The 25528-nt window shown below is 36.0% G+C and overlaps 1 protein-coding gene across 1 annotated transcript; it reads right to left on the bottom strand.

The window, feature by feature from the left end:
• Positions 1-8679: 8679 nt before the first annotated feature.
• Positions 8680-25305, bottom strand: LOC127830967 (TATA box-binding protein-like 1). Its single transcript, XM_052355918.1, has 6 exons — positions 25202-25305; positions 23653-23917; positions 21076-21158; positions 12927-13091; positions 12003-12097; positions 8680-11284 (listed from the first exon to the last, which is right to left on the bottom strand). The coding sequence occupies exons 2-6, from the start codon at positions 23887-23889 to the stop codon at positions 11049-11051; spliced, it is 816 nt and encodes a 271-aa protein (XP_052211878.1). The 5' UTR covers positions 23890-23917; positions 25202-25305; the 3' UTR covers positions 8680-11048.
• Between the last annotated feature and the right edge of the window lie 223 nt (positions 25306-25528).

Genomic DNA, 25528 nt, shown 5'->3' with positions numbered 1-25528 from the left:
AGTCAGCTAGAACATTTGCAGTCGAAATATATTGGAACTGGCCACGCAGATACGAGTAAATGGGAATGGCTGACAAATCAACATAGAGACAGTTCGGCTTCATATCTCGGACATTTTGATATGCTAAACTACTTCGCGTTAGCAGAAAATGAGACGAAAGCCAGAGTTAAATTCAGTATGTTGGACAGGATGGTGCAGCCATGTGGACCACCACCAGAGAGGCCAGAAGATTAAATTGTTGAAAGTTAACAATGGACATTCATAATCATCACGGCACATAGTCATAACATTAACAGTGAAAATAAAAGATGCAGAGGTCAGAGACAATTTCCTGGAACTAGCCAAAGACATGCAAAACAACTTAATGGGGAAAATAATTGTTTAAGTGTTTAGTTATCTTTGTCTTAGAACACATAATGTTAAATACAAAATGTTTTATTTAAAAAATACTTGTAATAACTATAATTGTGTGTACCCTGAAAAAAATGTGATAACTTCTCCTTTATCAACACATTTGTGAGATTAATAAAAATGTACTTAAATATGATCTCAAGTTCTGTTATTCCAAATAAACGTTACGGACTTCCAGAGCCTTTGATAAATTTTGCTGTGGCGGGAGTCCAAATGCATCCATTCTAAAAGACTAAAACACAACCGCATTTATCCGCAGCTGATCAGTGCCCTTCCCTAAACAGGCCTTGTTGCAATAATCCAACTCCCAGCTATTGACCCTCCGGGTCCTGGGAGTTGCAACTGGTTTCACGATTTACCCAGTAATTTTACCGCCTGGATTCCGGGCGCTGATTAACACTACGCAGCCCGCGATTTTTGCCTAAATCACCGACACGCCGTGGTCATTATTTATTTTGGGTGAAAAATCACTGCAATCTCGCGCGTTTCATCACGCTAGGTCGAGCATGATCATCGCGAATGCGATAAAAATAATCTCCGCGGTGATTCACCGTGCAGTGCCTTCCCCAGGAATTTGTTTAGGCGCCCCGGGGGTGGGTTCTGAAGGGGTGTCCCCTCCCGACGTTGATTTTTTTTTAAATTTAACGTGTCAATTCACGTTCTGTGGTGCGTTATAACTCAAAGAAAAACAGCGTAAAAAGACGTCATTTGGTGCGCTATGACTTTTAAAAAAAATCCCCCAGTCATTTAAAAATATTTTTTTTTTGTTTTGTTTTAAAACTTTTCCGCACAGATAGTAAAATCCCGACTCGAACGATTCCCCAATACATCCGTTTCAACCCAACTCTATTACTGTATACTTACTATTTTTCAAGTTTCTATTTATTACCCGATAATCCCGTTTATTCCGTTTTTATCAATCTCTTTCTGGTAAATATTTACGATAAAAGCTTTCAGTTATTTCTTTAACACAAACCTTGCCATTTTTTAAGTGACTATTTATAGATTTGATGAAATGTTGCCTCTGAATATGCGTCAATCCCCTGACCTGTTGTGTGCTTGTTAAAACGCTCAATACACGCCATTTGTATGCAATAGACGCGACGTTGTACATGCTGCATAATTTTCGCGCTCTTTTTAATTGAGAAAAAGATTCGACACAAAATAAATTTGCACTGCTAATTTGAAGCAAAAATATTTAACGTTGCGGTAACATTTACATTCGGAAATGTGTTTCGGATTAAAACACGTTAACATCGACTTACGGAAATGGGTTTCGGATTACAAATTTAATTATTCCCATTTGAGATTTCAACAAATACTTTACGAGTCGAATAAATGTTTTGACGGAATTATGCATGAAATTCACGTTGTCCACGAGGATCACGGCCGGTTGCCATCATCAGTCTTCTAACTATCGATTATCGGACGAAACATTTACAAGTGTGCGTAATTAATTCAACGAAAATTTGTTAAAGCGCATTACGTGTCGAATAAATGTCAGAAAAACGAGGTGAATCAGTTCTATAAATGGACATGTTGAAATATACATGTACTGGAATTAAATAAATTGTTATCACAAAATTGTAACCGCTATAATAATTAATTGTTTACCACTTGCAATTAATTTCTCGTATTAATTATGATTCATAGGTAACACTTGTTTACAGTAAAAAGGTGTGATGATGATGCCCGAAACCGTCTTTAATGTTCTGTACTGTACTAATTACCGGTTTTCTATAACTCAAATGGTACAACTACTTGCTAATCAAGCTGCGATAAACTCTTACTTCATGCCCGACGTCAATCAAAAATAATGGTCGATAGTAAACCCCGCCCTCATAAGCATTCGCGTAACCGATTGGACGATGAACTTCACAGTTTGACGACTGGAAAGTTACCAGAAACATCCTTGTCAGCATTTAAATGACCGTGTAATGTGGCTAGAATAATCGATACGCGCGTCATGCTATTCTCTTATCAGTGGATTATCCATTACCCCATGTGGTGTTTATGGCGTTTACTTGTAAAAGTAGGTACCGAGTGCTCTTTTAAAACAGGGAATATTGATACACTGATAGGGAAACCTTGATTTGTTTGGACAATCTCCACTTTCTTTTACTGAAGAAAACACTGATCGGAAAAATTCAAGCGCCCCGGGGACTCTGATTTCGAAATTCAAGCGCCCCGGCAAGGGGCGCTTAAATGGCCTGGGGAAGACCCTGCCGTGTTCCCGGTCAATGTGGTGAAGAACGATTTTCCTACGTTACATGTACATATATAATCTTCACAGAGATTATAGCAATATGGGATTATTAGCATTGTTGGCAGATATAATTGAGTATCCTTTTTAAAATGTCAACATGTATTTCACACCCATGTCCCTGACAGTTTTTTTTTGTCTTTTTAAATGCTGCGTATAAAACAAAACAGTGTTCGCACCTAGCTGTATGATACCGCACGTGGAGGAGTGATAATTGCGTTTTTGATTATGCAATTAACAGTTTGAAGCCATGGAGAACTCATAACTGATTGTAATGTAATTGTCGTATTTTTTTCAGAGTCTCTCGATTCCCGATACATACGTTTCAACTGTCTCAATCACATACATGCAACTTCTTCCGTCTTTATCCATTACTCGATAATCCCGCATATGCCCGATTTCCATTTTAAAAGCGAATTCTGGTTAATATTGACAATAAGAGTCCCAAAGAATGTCATACACAAACGTTCGAAATTATCAAATGAATTTCGGCATATGTTTCTTTTAAAAGATTTGATGAAATAAGCGCCCAATCAGATCAGTTGTATTGTACATGTGTAAATCACCTGACACGGTTTGCACGCGTTGTGTTCAGCTATTTTCGGTTACAAATTCTAGCCACAAATACATAGTGCAAATGAATTAAATTAATTTCTTTGTTCTGATAAAAAGCGCACGAAAATTGGAGTGTGTGTATTTATTTGTAAATAAACATTTCATAGTGTATAAAACATTGATATCATTAATTTTAATTTCCATTAAAAGTTTCGTTGTGAATTTCAACTTAATTACCGGGGTACCTCGCGAAATACTTGGCATTGACATTTCCTCTAAATAAAATATAATTAAAACACGCTGTATTGTAACCGTTACGCTGTTTCAGTTCCTTCGTTATTGAAAAAATTATTGCATTGTATACTGACTACACCCAAATGTCGTGTACAGTTCATAATATTTTTCAACGACCAATAAACAAATTTATTTAAGTTCAGATTTAATGCAACATGTACACATCATTTTCTGGGAATCGAGTAAGGGAATTAATATTGTGAAAATAAACCAATATCTGTTTATTGAAATTGTCAAACTTGTTTAAACAGACGACACGTGCTTATCTTAAGTTTGTTTCTGGTAATACACAGGATATTGGATGTTCGGGGCTTGATTGGATAATAAAACAAAGACGCAGTCTGCGGTTTTCAGTAGAACTTTTGTACTTACCAACTTAATCGATAGTGCACATGCTTATCTATTATTTAGGGATCATCAACACGGTTCCTAGCAACTTCCACGGACCATAATACACAGCCCGATGGTTACTTTCAGTAGCACATGTTGTCAGAAACTAACAAGTTCGAGTAATAAAGCACAGAGCTAATGATCTGAAAATGTGCACAAGGTCCGAAATGAAACAGAATGCCACCAAATCAAACGATTCACCGCCTAATTTTCAGTGTAACAAACTATGTTTGCAACATTTAAAATAACGATAATTCCGAATGATCACGGCTTCCATTTTCAAAAGTTTTTGCCGTTCAACATTGCACGAGAAATAGTAAAGACAAACGTTAACTTTTGTTCCATCAAATGAATTTTACACGCTACTATTTTATTAAATAGATCTAGCAGCCCAATCGGGATTGGAGACGCGTACATCATCTGAAGCAATGTGTAAATTTAAATTTAGATGCACATGTAAAAGTCATTTTCTGAAAATCGGGACGAAGTGTAAGTATTCATTTTACAAATAAACCATTTGATTTTATTCAAATGGTCGACATTTTTTATATTTGTGTCGTCTGTGTACTTTAGCAAGTTTTATGCGAATATATATCGTTTATTTCAACGTTTAAAGCAAGTCTTGTTTCTGAGATTAAACTTTGTAAATTTCTTCGATATGGTTACTGACCTACAAATTCATTGACAGATGACATCCGATGGTAATTGTATGAAGTATGCAGAGAAGCTGACGAAATGTTAAAACAATCGCGTAGAAGTCAAAATATCAGGTTATTATCTGTACCTGTTTCTTATATCCGGGAATTATCGCAGAGCTTCTCGACATGATTCGGAGTGAATACTCGTTGTGGCTGCGGAGAAACTTCGAGAACAAAAGAATCTGTAGCCGCGAACTTTGTTGGTTTTGCGTGAGCCTTACTGTACAATTGTTATTTCAACAAATAAAGATATTGTTTGGAAATCAGGATTCGACATTCAGCAAGTACGGTGTTTACTTTCATATTGGAATACATTTTTGCGATATAATGTGATCGTCAATAATAATGACATTAGTTAATAAGTTGAAATTTAAATATAGTAGTCAACGCCAATCACGGCGATTCGCGGTGTTTTGCGATGATTCAACAGCTGATCTTTATCGCGAGATGGTCGCAGTGAAATCACGGCACGAATCACCCGTAGAGTGTTATCACGGTGAATCACCGCGATTTGCTGCGAATTACCGCGATTTGCCACGTTGGCCCAAACGCGGTGATCGGTGATTTTGGCAAAAATCGCGGGCCGCGTAGTGTATTGGTAAAATTAGCAACATAAAATATTTTCTTGCATGAATTAACACAAATAGATTGTTAATATATCTATAATGAGCAAATTAAGATAACTTACATGATATGGTGTGCTCCCAGAAGAAAGATTTTAATCAAAGTTTCAAACACGTCAACCGTAAATGTAAATGTCAACTTGTTTGCATATGGAACAGTTTTTATTATTAAACCAAAAGAAAAATTAAAGGAACGCACGCGGTGTGTGTACAACAACATGTACCAAGAAATGGTTTACCTATGCTTTTCTCCGAACATACAATTTATGTTTTTAAGAAATTTTATTTTCAAATATTAAATATTTGTTTTAAATGGACAGAAATAATTTTATATATAATTTGTTCAAATTTTAATTTATACTTTTGTTAATTGTATATGAATAGCGGTCAGACAACATACATTTGGGAGAAACAAAAGGAACGACGACCCTTAGATCTGCTGTAAGGGAATTATAATACAACATCTACAGCAGCAACATGTATTAGCTCTAAAGCATACAATTACTTTTAGCCATATACAAAATAGAAAATAACAAAAGTGCAATGCATCGATTATAAGAATTATGATTTCCCCAGGCGGTTTTAGCCCAGTGGGCTAAAATGCGTGCACTTTTAATTCTCACAAGCGCTTGCTGTCTGCATTCGGCCAATGTTCAATCAAAACATGCACGCTCTTATCAGCGGTGTGTGCATAAGGGGCTTAGATAACCCGTATGAACGATTTACGGGTCGTTCATGGGGATCAATTATGGTGTTTGTCCCCTAATAATGGCCGATAATGATCTATTATTACCGGTACATGTGGAGTAAGAGCAATTAAAGATATGCTCAAATTTTGTGTTTGTTTTATTTTAATTAGTTTAAACCTATTTATTGAAGCTTGATTGCATCGAAAGCCGTAGGCTTTTATAAACGCTCTCGAGTCCGTTTCCTGGGACTAGAACCAGTACTTGGTGTCTTTTGGGGGAGATCAAAGAAACGCTCCCGGTGTGTTCGAACCTGTGACCTCCCGATCTCTAGGCGGACACCATATCCACTACGCCACAGCAATCTTTTAAATATTTTAATTGTTTACAACTATTGCAGAAAATAAAAAAGTATAAAGAACTTGCTTCAAAAATAAACCGTAACTGATGTGTGTTGCAGTTGTGCGTAATTTAAGTTATAAATATAATTACTTGGAATCGAACGTCTTATTTGATTGGTCTCGACCATTTAAAGTAACATTACTACTCAAAATCAAAGAACACTTCATACAATTGTTCGTAAAATAAAATTAACCAATTAAAAATCACGTTCCTTATGGCAATTGCCGAAATTTCAACGCCAGATGTGGACTGATAAAATAGATGATTGTAGATACAAAATGCTCGTTAACCAGGTTTTCCGAAGGAAAAAACTGGTTATTAGATTGGCGAATGCGGGCGGGCTGGCTGGCGGGCGGGCGGAACAAGCTTGTCCGGGCCATAACTATGTCGTTCATTGTCAGATTTTAAAATCATTTGGCACATTTGTTCACCATCATTGGACGGTGTGTCGCGCGAAATAATTACGTCGATATCTCCAAGGTCAAGGTCACACTTTGAGTTCAAAGGTCAAAAATGGCCATAAATGAGCTTGTCCTGGCCATAACTATGTCATTTATTGTGAGATTTTAAAATCATTTGGCACATTTGTTCACCATCATGGGACGGTGTGTCGCACGAAAGAATCACGTCAATATCTCCAATGTCAAGGTTGCCACGACTAAAAATAGATTTTTTTTAAAAACAAACTTACAAAGGGGGTTAATTTTGTTTGTTCATTTCAAAAGTTCAGTTTGAGTTTTCTCCCTTTATCAGATTTTTTTTTCACAATGAAAACCTGGTTTTGTGACAATTTTGTCCCTTGTTTTCATTATTGTTTTGCATATCTATTCATACGACACATGGACACTAAAATGGTGTTCGTGTGTCGTATGAATAGATATATTCGCGGGAATTAATTGTGGCCACAAATAAATAAACACGAGAATTTTGTATCTACAAAAATCTATGTAATCATACCACATCTAGCGTTGAAATTTTGGATATTGAGGAACACTGATTGTTAAAGGAAAACTGCCCAACCCTCTTGGGTGGGCAATTTTTGTATTTTCCAGAACCATTCATGAAAGCATTTGGGTTTCAAACTGAGGTGTATGATTTTAACAATCTTTGTAGAGGATCACAATTTGATGTCACATACCAAATATAACTTTAATTTAAAACGTCTCACCCCACACATCCACGTAGGGCCTACATTGAACCCAGGGGCTGGATTGCAACAAGGCACTAAGTAGTTTGAATGAGAACTTAAGTAACTAAACCAATCTTAGGAGCTTTTGTCATGTTTATATACTAAATGAGTTTTCTAGCTTTGCTTTTTACCTGATTCAATTTTAGAACATAGCAGATTTCATAAGAACAAATATTTTAATATTTTCTTGCTGATAGGACAAAAACCCTCTGAAGTGTTATCCATTTTTTTCCCTATAGCTGTACTAGTGTAACAAAAACTTCCCCACACCCTTGTAGCCATGGACCTTATTGACCAGAACTATTTCAAGCTCTGTCCAAGATATCAGAACAAATATTCTTAGCAAATGCCGCCCCCATTCTGCCATGTTTTTCAACGGTCCCGAGCCATTCCAACTCGACATAGACGTCATTAACACAAATCAAGTTTCATGAATATTGGACAAAAAATGTGACTTTGTGTTTGTAAGGAATCATTGTAACTGGCAATTAAAAGAAAACTACCCCATCCCCTGGTAGCCATGTTTTTCAACAGACCAATATCGAATTACTGTGGTATCATTGGAACAATATTCTGAACAAGTTTCATGACGATTGGACAAAAAATGACCTTCAAGTCGGTTTTCTAGGTTTTACTATAACCATTAAAGGAAAGCAGCCCAGCTTCCTTGTGGCAAGGGGATCCTATTTTGAGTCTGCACAGGCTTATTTGGTACGAAACTTTCTTCCTAGACTGAATGTTAGTTTAGATTAGACTTACTAAAAATGAAAAATTTCATAAATGCAGTCAGAGAGTGGCGTCCCTTATTAGCCTATGCTGACTGACACTTAACAAACACTCATTAAGCTCCATTTTCCCAAAGCGCTGCATTTTGCGATGTGAATGGATGATTATCAAACTCAATACATTTTTATGCCCCCAGATCAAACGATCGGTGGTATATTGTTTTTGGCCTGTCTGTCTGTCATTGTGTGTCTGGTGAAAGGTCAAGGTCATCCTTCAAGGTCAAAGGTCAAATATATGACTTCAAAGCGCAGTAGGAGGCATTGTGTTTCACAAACACAGCTCTTGTTTTTTTAAATACAAAAAGACACATGAAAATGTGAGCGTTCATAACAGCGAATATGCGAATTTAAAGTAAGTACCATGTTTATCTGTAATCTGAAACCTGTAACTGTAAGTTTACAAGTAACATATTTATTTGTACATCTTTCCAAAGTATTCAAAAACAATAGTAATGTGATCAGTAAACAAAAATATAAATCCTGCAATCCTGCAATACAAACAGTACTTTCATATTTATAGTATTATACAAATACCGTACAGCGGAATCACTTAAATTTGCAGTGCACAAATTTGGAAATGGTTGTTTTTATCCAACAGAAACACCCAACGTTAGCGCAATCATCCATTAACCATTTATGGAATGACACTTTGTTTATTGCAAAAAACACATTTGTATCATAGGGATTGGGCATTTATTTGGCAAGGGTCCAAGTCTCCACTTATGAAAAATAGGGGTCACATAATTAGATGTAGACCACAGATACCGTGGGTCACACTAGGTCAAACTGACACCTTTTTGTTTATTGACTCTTAAATTTACCATCCACATACAGTGTGATGATACCTTACTTAATTGAAAATTTCCGAAACAATGTATTAATGAATTTACTTACATGTAAGCTCATGCCTCATTTAACTTTTACATAAAAAATATCTATATGATCTTTGCAATAAAAAAATTTAATATTGCAATGAAAACTCCAACACTTTCCATCAAAATAGAAACTGGCTATTAGTAAATAATTAAGATTGTCATAAATGTGTGCACAGGCCAGAGCCCAAAAAGCTGTAAGTACAACTCTACAAAACATGAGTGATTCCTCAGTATTCAAACAGTATTATGTTATGCAACATATTATAGACCTAACATCACACAACACAACGATCATGCCATTCATGAAACAACAAATGAGTTGTGTTCTGAGATAACTGGGCATAATGCATGTGTGTAAAGTGTCGTCCCATATTAGCCTGTGCATTCCGCACAGGCTAATCAGGTACGACACTTTCCGTCTAAATTGGATTTTTGCTAAAAAGAGACTTCATCTGAACGAAAAATGTCATAGAAGCGTAAAGTGTCGTCCCTGATTAGCCTGTGCAGACTGCACAGGCTAATCTGGGACGACACTTTACGCACGTGCATTATGCCCAGTTTTCTCAGAACACCACTAAAATACTCAGATTTTCAATGAGATACACAAAATTCCAGGACACAGCAGCACCTAGCCTGTTGTACAAGTGACATTAATTGATTAAATGTAACATGCATAAAATAAATGTTCATTCAAATGCCACCCTTACATGAATATGTATACCTGTAAGTTTAATTAGAGGACATGATTTAAACATGGACTTCTTGCGAAATGGCATGTTAAATATAAATCTGTGCAAAGCACTTGTGATACTGACAGCAAAGTAAGTCATAGTAATTGCCATGGCAATCCAAAATTTGATTTAACTAACGCATCAACTCTCTTTAAGATAATTGATTTTCAATTGTCAAATACTTAATTCTAAAGCACTAGTATTGAGTTGTTTAAAACATAACTTATGGACTAGAATAATAAAATGCCAGCATTAGCCCTAAAGAAAGTTCAGAAATCCACAATACTTTTAAAGGACAAAACTTTGAATACAAGCACAAAAACTTATTAAGCTGAACTATGGCACCATATTAAATGTGATTATATAACATACACACAAGTACATAAAGACAAAATTTAAAGTAACTATCCTATCTTACACTTACTGACGATCAAAATGAAATCTTGATTCAAACTCAGTTTGTCATGCTTAAAAAAAATACCAGTAATTCATATGAACACTTGCCGATACACACAATGCATATACATGTACTCGCAATCCAACAGCAGATGCTCTGCCCACAGTTTTATTTATTACATAACTTATTCAATGATGGATAACAATTGCAAAAGTATATTTTTTTACATCAATCAAATGTGAAACATTGTCAATGCCCGTATTTTTACAATAAATTCTAACACAGCTTGTCTAAAGTTTCACTGTCAACGGCCAGATAACAAAACAGCACTTGTATGACTGTCAGATACACTATCTACATTAGTTATATTATTTTACGAGCGTTTAAACCCAGACCATCAACAGTGCACACCATCCACTCATAGAAAAAAACGAAATTATCACAGATATAACAATCTGAAATCGTTTTTGAATTTGTGATTTTATACAAAGTAATTATTGTCAATGATAAACAAACATGAAAGGAAATCAGATCCAAGAAAGAATTGCATTATCTAGAACCAGATGCCCAAAACTAGTCAACAGTAGCATCCTTGAGTGTCAATACTGTTTACACTGTCAGCAATGACAGAGCTCTGTCATCTCCACCACTGCAGTGAGAAGTGGACAACCAATGAACACATGAAATGCATCATATCACAATGCTAGACACCAAAACTGGACAAATTCAAATTCATAGTAATCCAAACATCAGTCTTGGCTTTCGTCACTATCAAAATCTTCGCTGTCCTCAAAATCAGAATCCGATTCGTAGTCTTCCACCTCAAGTTCGGGTTTGTGCACTCTGTTTGCTATTCTGCGATTTTTATTCTTCAACTTTTCTGGATTCACACTGACGGTACTCTCAGCTCTAGGGCCAGCATTAAATCTCTCCACCAACGGGAATATAAACTCAATGGCTGATTGGATGTTGGCCACTCGTGGAGCTGAAGTAAATGAAGAAGGTGTTATTCCAATTTATATGCTAGGGGAAATTAGGAGAAAAACACAAATTTTCAAATTGCTGGCCAAAAAATTGCCAATGGAAGGTTTCAAAAATTAAAAAATAATAATATATATATTACATGCAACATTTAGTTAGATTGAATATGCAGCTCTAGGTCTTCAACCTAAGTAAATATCATATTGACAACTTGATAACACTTAGTTATCCATTGTTAAGTTTTTGGCTGCAAAAAATCAAATAAACTATTTTCTCAACATAAAGACTTCATGATGTGAATTTTCACAATTTCAGGGATTTTTGCATTTTTTCCAATTTGGAAAAAAAAAATCGCTGTTAGTAATGTAATGTTTAATCAAACAAAACATTATGAGTACACATTGTTTATTAAACAAACCTTACTTAAACATAGGATGATTTCAAATAACTCTAGCACATTTGGCTTTAAATTTCATGTTTTTTTCCCGAGAAATATAATACACTGACATTGATTTGAAAGCTAGTGCCAGTAATTTAATACATTTTTCTTCAATTTAGGTAACTAGCAAACGATTCTTCATTATTGGAACAAGAAATCTATCCACATAAGATAATCCCTAGTTTCTTTGTGTATATGAGTGTGTTATTCTGTCAAGTCATTCTGGAAACTATTTTAAGATGATTTCTACATTGCGCTACAAAGCGTACCGGCCTTGGCTCACCTGTCACTGTTATGCTACCAGTGGAGAATATTTTCAGCGTTGCTTTGGGATCTTTAATCCTGTATGTCACTCCGGGATGCAGCTCAGGCTCATAGCTGTTCAACAAAATCACAGAATATTTAACATCCTAAAAGCTTTTCCTCGCTAAGCTGAATAACAAATGACTCCTGCCATGCCAAAATAATTCTTATGCCATATGCACCCAGTGTAGCTCCAGCCCAACCTGTGCGACCAGTCTGGTCAGGAGCACCCGTCCTCTGTTGAGCCCCCAAACCCGTGGGTGTCTGTATTGCTTTCAGGGTTGCTCTTGACCATATGCATGTCATGGCTGGTCTGGAGCTATGCTGGCCACATTTGGCATAAGACCCATATTCACATGTTGTTGCTCTAATCAGATTTATTAATACATCAATTGGGAATAAGACAATATGTTCTTAAAACAGAAATGAAACATCTTCAGATATATAAAAAAAGAAAAAATCAGAGGATAGTATAAATTATAGATGTATATTGTTACTATGAACTGATGGAAATGAAAGGCAAATTATCCTCAAGATAATGTACACTTTATAAGTGTAATTCAATGGTGAAATTTTGAGCATATGCTACCCATATGATAAAGAACTAAAAACACAATATGTAAGATATATATTATTTATATACATATACGTGTAATATTATTATAAAGTTAAAAAAACACAATATGCCATAATTTTGCCTAAACTCATTGCAGCAAAATGTTATTTTAACAATCGTGTACATATATAAGGTCATTCAATTGTGAAAGCTTGAGAAAGCTTAATCTTGTAGAAAAGTAGGCTTTCAAAACACTCCACAACGTTGGGCCTAAAGCGTTCTGCATGTCTAATGATGTTTGTACAATGATTGCAGTGATTATTATTTTTAACAATAGTCAATACACACCTTGCTTCTTTGTGCTCCCGAGAAAAGTTTGTGATGTTGAGGCAGAACGGTAACGCACATGTGCCCAAAACGTTCACTATACGGAAGTTGCTGAATTTCACTTTGTATCCGAGCTTTTGAATCTTTCTTGCAAACCTTCTGGCTGCTATCTTGGCATCTTCTTCCCTAGGAAGAAAAAGGAATTCAGAATAGAAATGAAAGCTCTTTATTTATAAGAAAATATTCTGTACGAAATCTCCTTTGCAGGAATTAGTTTGTGTGTTTGTTAAAGGGGCCTTTTCACAGATTTTGGCATTTTTTAACTTATTCATTAAATGCTTTATATTGATAAATGTAAACATTGGATCGTAAAAGCTCCAGTAAAAAATTAAGGAATAAAATTTAAAAAAGGAAAAGAACATTGCCCGGAGCAGGTTTCGAACCAGTGACCCCTGGAGTCCTGCCAGAGTCCTGAAGTAAAAACGCTTTTACCTACTGAGCTATTCCGCAGTGTACACATTCTTGACGTATTCTATACATTATATAAGCAATCTTCGTAGTTTCACAAAATTTAACGGCAAAAACAGAACTCTCCAAATTATTCAATCGTTTCGCGTTGCAACGCTTTATAATTTTTAGGTTTTAAAATCGTCAAAAGATGCATATAATGGCTATATTAGAGCATGGTAAATGTTCAGTATTACTGTTTCCTCACAAATATCATAACTAAAACGAAAATGTGCGAATCTAAAACAACTTTTTTCAATTTTGTCAATTTACCAAAGCGTGAAAAGATCCCTTTAAATGTTGGTTTTGATTTTTCATAACTTTTACCAGTAGTTCACATCACCAAGATTGATATATTCATCAAACTCACGCTTATCCAGGACTTGTTGACCTAGGCTTAGATTTTGACCACTATTATAAGCACACATAAATGCCAGTGACAACTGCCTTCTTAAATGGAACAAAGGGGCAGAATAGCTGCATGACAAATCAAAACACAACTTCTGTGTTATATGACACCATTGACAATCAGGTGCCTGATACTGGTTAACTACTCTTCTGAGCTTCTGAGCCGCCAACCTTCTACTCTCTCATTCTACCACAACCCCTGACCTTGCCAAGTGCACAGATGATGTGCAAAGAATTATCAGAAGATCTGTTATGCCGCAGTAAGGAGGAAGTGACCGTCGATCAGCCTTACTTTTTATGGCAGTACCACCTCCAGCTCTTCTTTCCGTCCAAGATGGAATTACAAGAAAGTTGGCTGCCTTTAGCATCTGAACCAACAAATGATGCCATAAATGGAAGAAAAATTGACAACACAGTGAGAGGTTTCAAAATGTGCATCTTCAAGGCTGTTAAAGAAACAATAGAGTGTTCTGGAAGGATTTTATTTAATAATAGGAGCACAAATGACAGAATTTGCAGGACAACCTGGTCTAAGGTATACTGCAACACGGTTGACTCGCTGTACTTTAGGAATATTCACTTGCGCGATGAAACCATCTTCATATATCAGATAAATGATTTAAAGGGCAATCATATTTAACTTAACTTTATTGGACAATTGCCTTTTAATGACGAAAATCCTTCAATATTAACTGCCCTAGAAACAAATCCAACACCACTGTCTGCCATTGCTATTTTTTCGCGGGGTAGATTCGCGGTAAATAGGTTAAACAGCACCAATATTAAATTAAACATGAATAATCAAAGCTCTGACATACTTTTCAAGGTAGCAACCAATAACTTATATAACAATTTAAATATATGGAATTTAAGCCATAAAATAAAATGAATAGCACAGTTATTTTCAAGCACTGCAGTGCCCCAGATAAGCTGCGTATCTGCGTCTTTCACCCTATTAAAATGTTTAAAAACGCAAAGAAATACAATATCATGCGTATTGAAAACGCAACCAATTTGACTTTTACGCAAATTCCTAAAATTCGATGCGTACAATACAATAGCTTCAATCGAAAATTCTTTGCTCATTTTCGGTATATCCTCTTTGCAATTATTATCGTAAAGCCACGTCGCTTTTAGGTTACAATAGACTTAATCATTTTGGTGTTCAATGCTATACCCTCTAAAGAATGGAACGTCATTTATTTGAAGACACAATTCTCTGTATGGGCACTTGCCATGACTTTATTTTTGAATATTTCTGTGTGCATGTGGTAGGGAAAACATTGTTGTATACTACAAATTCAGTTTTTTGCTTATAGGTTGGAGACTACATGAGATTTTGACAGATGGCGGGAAACCCTCATCAATTGTAGATCAGCCGGTAAAAAGGTGGCCTTAAAACAGTGACCGTTGATTCGCGTCGAGTTCTTTCTTACATAATGGATGACCTATCTTTTTTATTGTGTAAATCCATTCGGCTTGGCATGCTCTTTAAGAAAAGGTATGGGTATGGGGGTGTCTACGCGCAAAAGTTTGACTTTATTTTTCGTTGAAGTTGTCGGTTATACATTGAATTTGTTAAGGAAATCTTTTGGTGTATTGTGACCTAAACTAACTTTAGGTAAAAATGAAAAATCATCTGCATGTGCAAAATATGACTGGAAAAGCTGATTTCTGGTCATTTCTTAGCAAAAGAGAAGATTATAAGTGCATTAAATGCATGAATTCAGATGATTTGACCTGGAATAGTTGTTTTTCAAGTTGATCCCCCACCCTTATATAGCCAAATAAGGGCTAAATTGCTTTCCAACTTAAATTAAAAGGCATATTGGTTGACCGTGTAGCATTAATGTGCTACATGGAGTCAGAATTCAACGACTGGGTCTCCGTGATTCAGTTACACAACAATAGCTTGTGCGTAAAGCATTAACATTCAAACAGAGCACCATTTCACCGACATGGAATGGCGGACAATTTTACAGTTTGGACAGTGCAGCAGATGCTTAGCTGAGCCAGCATTCATATTTAGTACAATCATGAATATAACAAGCTTTATCACTTCATATTATTCATAGAAATACACTTAAAATACATAAATGGATGTGTTTTTTTCATTTTATATCTATTTCTATTGGGTATTTTGACTTTTTCAGGTAGAGGAATGTCTACGACTAAGCCGAGGGCCACTGCATAAAGGTTATTGATGGCAAAACAGGTAATAATACTAAATTATTATCATGTACACAAGCAAATAAGCATATAAATGATGCTTAAGGCGTGAAATACTGCCATAATCAGGTTTGTCTTCACTCAAACCCTTGCCGTTGTGCAATTCTCCGTGCAGTTTGAATCTATAGTTCCGCGTCCCGACGCGTAAAGCTCGTGCTTTGCTGGCAGCGAAAGTTGGCACTTAACAGGTTTATCCTTGTTCCTGAGCATGTATGCAGTACAGCTGAGTTGATTTGCTACTTGTAACCCTACAATTAGGTTGTGTTTGGTATTGTTTTCTCACAATATGCTTACTGTTAATGTTCTGGCTTGAAAGGATGTCGCGTCGGACTTAAACATAGGATTGTTGTAGCAAGTGTCCCCTTCATCATGTAATTACCTTAGAGGGATCTTTTTGCCAAAAGGTGGCACTTTCAGCAACCAGTTTTGTTTTTTATTTGGTACATGCTTCTCTCATTCAGTGATGTAAGGAAAGTATTGACCTTATTCGCGTGTCTTTGCATACAAAGGTGACATGGATCGATGATATTTGTTGTGTTGAGAATTCTGCGTGAAGCTTTGTCCCCAGAAGAAGTACTAGAAACCCCTTTCAGGAAGCCTACATTGATCTGAGCTCCCTTTCTGCCCCTGTTAGTACATGGAACCTCATTGCTAAGCTTATAATGCTTGCCTACATATATGTATCTTGTTCATTTTAACCTTTCCTTCCAGTCTAAACACCCAACGTGAGCATTTTTTTCTTTCGCTCGGTTACGAACCTCCATTTTGACCTGATTGCCATCATAAAAATAGTCAAAAGTACTTATTGTGTGCCCAAAATATGAAATTTTGTATTCTCTTGAACCTCTAAATGAGAGCTGGCAGTGCATATTGACCATCTGCTGCAGTTTAAAGGCACCCACGACATTATATGCTAGAATATATCATTGGCTGCTGGTAAATAAAGGGGCTCCGAGCGACAAGGCGCTTTCAAGATTTCACACTTGTATTGTTGCGCAACAACAAGTTATTGGAAGCTTATTGATTTCTACACTTTAAAGTATCTTTGATCTCTCATTTTTACTAATTTGTTTATTGTTTTGGATGAAATTGGATTTTTTTTTGCTTTGAAATTGACATATTTGGGGTGATTAAAAAAAAAACAAGGGACAAAATTGTCACAAAACCAGGTTTTCATTGTGAAAAAAAATCTGATAAAGGGAGACAACTCAAACTGAACTTTTGAAATGAACAAACAAAATTAACCCCCTTTGTAAGTTTGTTTTAAAATAAATCTATTTTTAGTCGTGGCGACCTTGACATTGGAGATATTGACGTGATTCTTTTGTGCGACACACCGTCTCATGATGGTGAACAAATGTGCCAAATGATTTTAAAATCTCATAATGAATGACATAGTTATAGCCCAGACAACCTCATTTATGGCTATTTTAACCTTTGAACTCAAAGTGTGACCTTGACCTTGGAGATATTGACGTAATTTTTTCGCGCGACACACCGTCTAATGATGGTTAACAAATGTGCCAAATGATTTTAAAATCTCACAATTAACGACAAAGTTATGGCCCGGACAAGCTTGTTCCGCCCGCCCGCCAGCCAGCCCGCCCGCATTCGCCAATCTAATAACCAGTTTTTTCCTTCGGAAAACCTGGATAAAAAACACTAAAGAGACATTATCAAAATTGCAAAGAGTGAAAATATCTAACAAATTCATTCTTTCCCCACCCCGCATAAGCCCCACGTGCCTATCCATTTGGTTTGTTTTGGTATATTGTTGCAGATATTGAACACAACAGCTTTAAATCTTAAAGGGACATTTAAGCTTTTACAGGCCTAAAATCGCCTTCTTCGGATGGAAAACACCAGCGTGTAAAAATATGATATAAAATGGCCAAATGGACAGATAATCCAGCCAAACTTAATATATTGGTGCAATATGAATAGGAAGATAATAATATGCAATAAAAACACATTTTAATCAGAATATATTTCTCCTTTAGGTTACAATATACTAAATCATTTTGGTGTTCAATGCTTTACCCTCTAAAGAATGGAACGTCATTTATTTGAAGACACAATTCTCTGTATGGGCACTTGCCATGACTTTATTTTTGAATATTTCTGTGTGCATGTGGTAGGGAAAACATTGTTGTATACTACAAATTCAGTGTTTTGCTTATAGGTTGGAGACTACATGAGATTTTGACAGATGGCGGGAAACCCTCATCAACTGTAGATCAGCCGGTAAAAAGGTGGCCTTAAAACAGTGACCGTTGATTCGCGTCGAGTTCTTTCTTACATAATGGATGACCTATCTTTTTTATTGTGTAAATCCATTCGGCTTGGCATGCTCTTTAAGAAAAGGTATGGGTATGGGGGTGTCTACGCGCAAAAGTTTGACTTTATTTTTTGTTGAAGTTGTCGGTTTTACATTGAATTTTTAAGGAAATCTTTTGGTGTATTGTGACCTTTTATTCAGCAAGCGTCTGGATGAAGGAGCAGGAAAACAGTCAAAGCTATTCAAACGCTCTGCGGACTAGATTTCATAGTTAATTTCAGCATCTGACCAAAATATTTACGACATACATGCGTTTTCAATCTGATTTAATCTGTGGCTCATTGTGCATGTTTTTGTAAAGCATCTGCACTTTCAGTTTCTATAACGATGCGAAATAAAAATGTCTAAGAGAGGTCGAAAGACGTCCAAGATTGTTGCGCCAAAATATCAATCGCTCACAAACATTTTGAACCAAGAAAGCAAGAGCCATTAAGTGACTAATCATTTGTGTTATCGATTTTTTAAGTTTAAAGTTTATATTATGGACAGTTTCAAGAATCAAAGATGTTTATTAATTATAATAGTTTACAGTTTTATTGAATCAATACAAGCGTGCAGCTTAAACAGAAGTAATCTGAATCTGAATGGATACGTTCAAGTGACCAAGATTGGCTTTTATTCAACGGGGAAAGCAGCAATGATTTTAAGGTATGAATTTTTATTTCAAGACCGAAATCACCCTTTTTTTTTTTAATCAATGGGTGAAAACCCTATTTCCCAAATAATTATCTGGGGCACTGAGCACTGTCATATTTTTTCGTTACGAACATTAACTGAACTATAAAAATTCCTATATTGTTAAAGCCTGAGTGTTGTGAAATTTAATAACCAAAAATCGATTCATGATGGCAGCAGGAGATATTTTCTGTCAGATTTGACAAGTAGCTCACGCAGGTTTGTTTATAAACAAGAGCTAGAGGTGGCTAATGAAATAACGCGAGTCAACCCGACCCGCGAGTTAACCGGGTTTGAGTATAGAGAGAAGGTTAAAAACCTCCCAGGCCAAGAGAACAACATCAAATACCCAGAAAGCAATGACTGATAGTTGAAAATCGACCTAAACAGAACAAGGAAGGGCTGAAGGGAAAGACATCCAAAATGAACATGAAGAGAGGACTCGGCGATTTTTTTCCTTCTTTATAAATTACCGGTAAAAGGCACTTTCCCAATTATGAAAAAACTACAAATTTACCAATTGCTGGCCTAAAAATTCCCAATTTAAGGTAAAAAAAAACAAAAAACAATTTTATTTTTTTTTTGGAAAATGCAACATTTTGTTAGTTTCCCTATGCAGCTCTATGATTTGAACCTAGGTAAATATAATATTGACAGCTTGAAAACACTTAGTTATCAATTTTAAAGTATTTGGGAGCATAAAATCAAATACACCAATGTCCCAATTTGAGGGTTTCACGACTCGATTTTTCCCAATTTGAGGGTTTTTACAACTCAATTTTTCCCAAATTGGACCGGTACGGGTACTTTTCCCAATTGGACAAAAAAAATTGCTGGGACTAGATGTGGATACAGACCAAAACAGTACATGACGAGCGATACAGATCAGAAAATCTTGAAGGAAGAATGAAAGAAAACCTTGACAAGAATGCTTTGTATCAAAACACCAATCACTGCTGAGGAAGGATCAGTGGACTGTAAATATAGAGAACCTGAATCGTAATGACTATCTGGCACTGCCTACCTATGAAAATACATAACCATCTGTACCACACTCCCCCATCTCACCTCAAAATACAAGCACAGTGACTTCAGCAAGAAAGCCCTGATGCTGGACATGCCTTAAGACAGGTATCTCCAGGAAGCATGTATAATGGCCAACAAATGTGTCAGCAACCAAGGCAGCCAACTAAGTGCCCGTGTGCAGAAAATGACCTAACAGCTAAACTTATTCTCCGGGAACTCCAAACCACTTATGCAAAATGTGAGAGCGGAGGGGGGGGGGGGGGGCCTGTGAGCCTGCAGGCAAAGCTGTATGACTAGGTGCAATATCTACAAAGGACAAGGTCCTCTCTGACCATCAGGGGAAGCTACCCATATTTAGAACTGTTTCCCTTTTATTGTATATTTTTTATTATATTTCTATTATATTATATTTTTTACTTACTCATTCCTTATTACATGTGTACATGCTTAAAGTATATTTATTGCTTTTTTATAATTTAGTATACCTGACACTCAAATTAGACTATATTGTAATAATTAATAACAAAGTGAATGTAAACTACGGGTTTTTGCCAGGTTTGTTGTTCTTTTTTTTCTAAAGAGAATTTTTCCAAAAAATAGAGAGGTATACTTTTTTGATGGGGGAAGCCACCCATATTCAGCGTTAAAAATGCAAATCGAGGGCTCAGAAGGACGACAAATTACATCTTAACCTCATGACTATAAGTGAACCAGTGAGGGAGACCAACAAGACATGTGTGCCGGCCTGGGATTCAAACTCACAATTACAACTGTCACATGAGTATCAATCCAATGCTTTACAAAATGAATTAACAGAGCCCAGCTAATGTTATATTTGAAATTGCATGCACATTTAATTATGTTTACTTGTATATTATAGGAACTTGTAAACTAGTAAATTGCACAGCTATTGTACAAGCAAGTCTTTCCATTGGATGTGTAGACACTGTCCTATATTTGTGCATGCAAGTGCAGATCTATACTTACGTTAAAGCTCCAGTGCATGTGATTTTCCCTGAGGACCAAACACTGGCTGTGGTGTATGGACGTCGAATTCTCATATTAAGCATCTAGAAAGAGATATTTGTCATGAGCTTTTAAAGGTTTGACAGGGATTTTTAAGCAATTTTGGGAAAAGGAGTCTGGTCAAATTGGATTTTTTTATCAATAACTGTGGCAAATTTGGGAATTTTTTATCTACAAAAAGGACCTGATTGGGATTTTTTTATCAACAAATATTGACACAACAGGTCTTTTCCAGGCCATTTTGGGAAAAACTCATATCAATTATAGTTAAATATTTTTAGGATGTTTAAAAAGTTTAAATATAGAGTCTAATAATCATAAGTCATAATAGAATTATTTCTTTAAAAAAAAAATGAAATTGGGATTTTTTTATTATTTCGGTTTGGGATCGGGTCCGTTTGCTTTGGGATCGGGTCCATTTGCTTTGGCATCGGGTCGGTTTTACAGCCTTTTTTACATAGCAGAAAACCCCCTGATTTGATCAAACCAAATATGTGCAGACTAATAAAACAATACAATTATCAGTGGAACAAATGGATTCTCATGTATAATACAGATTGTCAATGTATATGTTTATTGTAATAATTAAGGTAAGGGGAAAAATGTGGACATGACTCTTTTATGAATTATAAAAGGACCAAACAACCTAACAAAAGCTAGCTGGAGAGGTGCCAAAAATGTCAATGAAACTGCCTAATGAGTTACACAGATATTGCACATCAATGAAAATTACTTTTTAACAAAGATCACAGCCTGATAAATTATTGATCCAAAACATCTAGACAATATGCCCAGGTCCACCCTGTACAGACCCAGTATATGATGTCTCTTCAAACTGAGATAATATGATCCTCAATTTGTATACAGAAACAACATTTAATGCTGTAAAATCTTTAAGTTTGGAAAAAAATAGCATTTAAATAGCTTCAATACTGAAATAACTTATGAATTTGCTACATTTGGTTTTTAAATTGTGTTAAATATACCCATTGTCATTCAACCACCACTTCTTCCAGGGGTTAACGTAAGAAATTGACACTCACTTGCCCGGAGGCCAAATTACTTTGAACGTCTACTTGCCCTCATAAAAAACTGGTTGCCCTATTTTGAAGTCAATTTTTTATTGTCATTTGATCTTTAAAGCATTGATTCACATGCATTATTATGCTAGATTTAATTTCAGCTATATTGAATGTATCAAAAACAAGATGTGTTTGTGAAACACAATGTCCCCCTATATGATGTTTGACCTTGAAGGATGACCTTGACCTTGTGAAGGATGACCTTGACCTTTCACCACTCAAAATGTGCAGCTCCATGAGATACACATGCATGCCAAATATCAAGTTGCTATCTTCAATATTGCAAAAGTATTCATAAAATAAGCGATTTGGGCCACATATATTTGACCTCTGACCTTGAAGGATGACCTTGACCATGACCTTTCACCACTCAAAATGTGCAGCTCCATGAGATGCACATGCATGCCAAATATCAAGTTGCTATCTTCAATATAGCAAAAGTTATTGCAAAATGTTAAAAATGGCGCAAACAGACCAACAGACAGACAGGGCAAAAACAATATGTCCCCCACTACTATAGTGGGGGACATAATAAAATAATAATCCTTTTTTTAATATAAAGTTGTCAACAAAACAAAATCTTGACAGTTATTTCATAGAATAGTCACTATTGAATATAATACATATGAAGAGTTTATTACTATTGGGCCTTATTAAGACAACAAAGTTCTGAAAAATCTGTGAATGGTCTACCTTTTTTAGCAATGTAATGCACATTTCAAAATTTGAAACACAACTGGGAAATAGTTTTTTCATTGAGCTTTTGTAATGCCTTATGGGCCTCAGAATTTGTTTTGTCACTATTATTTTGAGCCTCATCCTTTTTTACATTCATTTAGTGTGACTGTGAATCCTCATGTGCTTTAACAGAATCTTTTCGAAAAAAATTTGAACCCGTTACGAAACTACCGTTGTTTTCAAATTTGAGACAAATCTTGCATTTCATCAATCGCGACTCTTTATCAAACTCAAGCCATAGAAATTCATCAAGCCACTATGTTTGAAAGTTACGCTTTCGTGATTCATTTTCATATTTTGTCTTCCTTTCTTTTTCAGTTGTTTTGGTTTGTTTCTTTGAGTGTTTCGAGTTACTTTTATTAAAAATAGAAAAGATCGGCTGGACGCTACCATCCGCCATGTTGAAACGTCTGCCGAGAAGAACTTGTTTTGAGCGTTTAGATTGGCTTATACAACGCAAGCGACCAATCAAATCTCATTTTACTTGCACTTGATAAAAAAATATATTGACCCAAAGAAAATAAATACATACAAGGGGAAAAATCGAAAAAATACCGCAATTATGCTAGTACGAAACGGACTTGCCCGGTGGACTATCTTTTTTGGAAAATCACTTGCCCGCGACGATTTTAACCCGCTTAAAAAAAGCCCTGTCTTCTCTAATATGGGGAAAATTGCATTGTACAAAGTGTCTATTGCGATTGCTGTCAGTTCATACCCCATGTTGCCTGTGATATTCTACATTGCTCCCCTCCATGGCAATCTTCTTCAGGTTCAGGTGGCACTTGGTGCTGAAGGTACACACAACATTGCTGATGCTGATACTGATGTTCAGAGGCTCATCCTCAGGCATTGTGACATCCTCAATGACCTCTGGCGCCCCTAGGACTGCTGGGGTCCCGTTTTGGAACTGGGCCTGCATCATGTGAGGCAGCACTACGCCGTCTGCCATCATGATGGATTGAGCTGCACGTACAATGGATCTGAAATTATTTGTTGACACATTGACTTAAAAAACAGTGATTTAGTTTATTTACACTTAATAAGACTTAAAATAAAATAAAGCAAACATTATTAAATCATTTGTTTTTTAAAGTTGAGTTACATGTATATTACTGAACACAAATAGAGTGCATGGCCCCAAAAAACTGTCAATGGAGCCAAACTGCAAACAGATTTTTGAAACTCCTTGAAAGACTGTCATGCATGAAGGAAAATCCATGGGTGACAACATGTTTTGATTCAGGAGAAACTACCAAATTCATTTTTTGGAAGGTGCTTACAAATGTTCCGATTATATGGCTCACTTGCATTGGTTAATATTAAGTCATTTACATGCTTCCTCTTTGTTTTAAAGGAATAGGACACAAGCTAACGATCAAGGGGAGAAAACTCAAAAATATTGTTTGAAAGTCTGTCCAAGATTTGTTCTCATGGACTAACAGGCTGGAAATATTGCTTGGTTATTAGCCAACTGTGCGTAAACGGCTGTACAGATTTCTTTGATTTTTTTTTGAAAGGTAGTCCCATTGCCCATAAGAGGGCCAAGGGTTGCTTTGGATTAAAGCTATTTCTGACATTTTTGTGGCCCGTGAGGACAGGTCTATGATAAATTCTAGTTAATGACATTGTTATGATTCCAATATCAGAGGGTGTGGATTTTTTATTCATGGCTCTTTGTCAATTTTTCTCTCATTAAACATTTTTTTTTTTTTTTAATTGAATATATTTGGCTCCAGGGCCCATATACTATCCAGAGTATGTTACTTCCACCAGTGGATGAAACCAGCTTCGGTTCTTGAAGTTAAACTTCAAAGGAGGCCTAAAGAAACACTAGCACCCAAAAGAAGTGCATTTGTTTTGCGCAATCCTCATCACTTTCTACAATAACCATGTGCAACAATGCCCAAGAATGGACCCTGTACATTTTCAGAAAAAAAGGATATAATTACTGACAATAATACAATTTATTAATTGTGTAATTTAAACTGGAAATACAAACAGTCCTATTTTTCTATTACAAGAGAGATAACTGGAAGCTCATCTATCGAAACTAAAATATGACAACCATACATAAATCATATAATTAACTGCGGCGCTCTAAGTCTAGCAACAGTATTTTATTTACATAATGAATTCAATTTCATGTTGCCTTCTAAAATTCGCGAAAACACATGACGTAAATAACATATGAATAATATAGCAAATAAAGAGACCGCGTTCAAATTTGTGTTGCCTTTAAGTTGCGACTGTCATAGTATTCTTACATTTGTGAATACAGATGTTGTTGTATATCCGACTTAACAGGCGTAAGTGATCGTTTCTTCGAGAAAATCGTACGGCACTTTTTTGTCTGCCATTGCTGTTCACAATCGGGACACCTCGGACAATTCCGCCATATCGGCGATCGACGGTGTGGTGTAGCCCACTGTCCGATGCGTTCAGATTGTGCTGTTCAACGACTTTCGGATGATGTCGATATTTTCCGCAATTATTCGGCAGCAATCGTGATACATCGGCTATCTCGGATTCCTCCGTAAGATATGATATAATTTATGAAATAAATCGTCTGCTGATCCAGAGTGATTCCATTG

Source organism: Dreissena polymorpha, chromosome 5 (genome assembly GCF_020536995.1).
Source record: "Dreissena polymorpha isolate Duluth1 chromosome 5, UMN_Dpol_1.0, whole genome shotgun sequence".
Classification (NCBI taxonomy): Eukaryota; Metazoa; Mollusca; class Bivalvia; order Myida; family Dreissenidae; genus Dreissena; species Dreissena polymorpha.
Note: the sequence above shows the minus strand (reverse complement) of the source record. Positions and strands in the feature narration are given on the sequence as shown.

What these genes read in the sequence shown, in the direction of transcription:
- LOC127830967 (XM_052355918.1), bottom strand. Translation starts at nt 23,889, where the DNA reads ATGATGGCAGACGGCGTAGTGCTGCCTCACATGATGCAGGCCCAGTTC. An exon ending in ACATGCACTGGAGCTTTAAC is followed by an intron (nt 13,092 to 21,075) that starts GTAAGTATAGAT and finishes TTTTCTTCCTAG; the next exon opens with GGAAGAAGATGCCAAGATAG. An exon ending in CGGGAGCACAAAGAAGCAAG is followed by an intron (nt 12,098 to 12,926) that starts GTGTGTATTGAC and finishes TTTGTTGAACAG; the next exon opens with CTATGAGCCTGAGCTGCATC.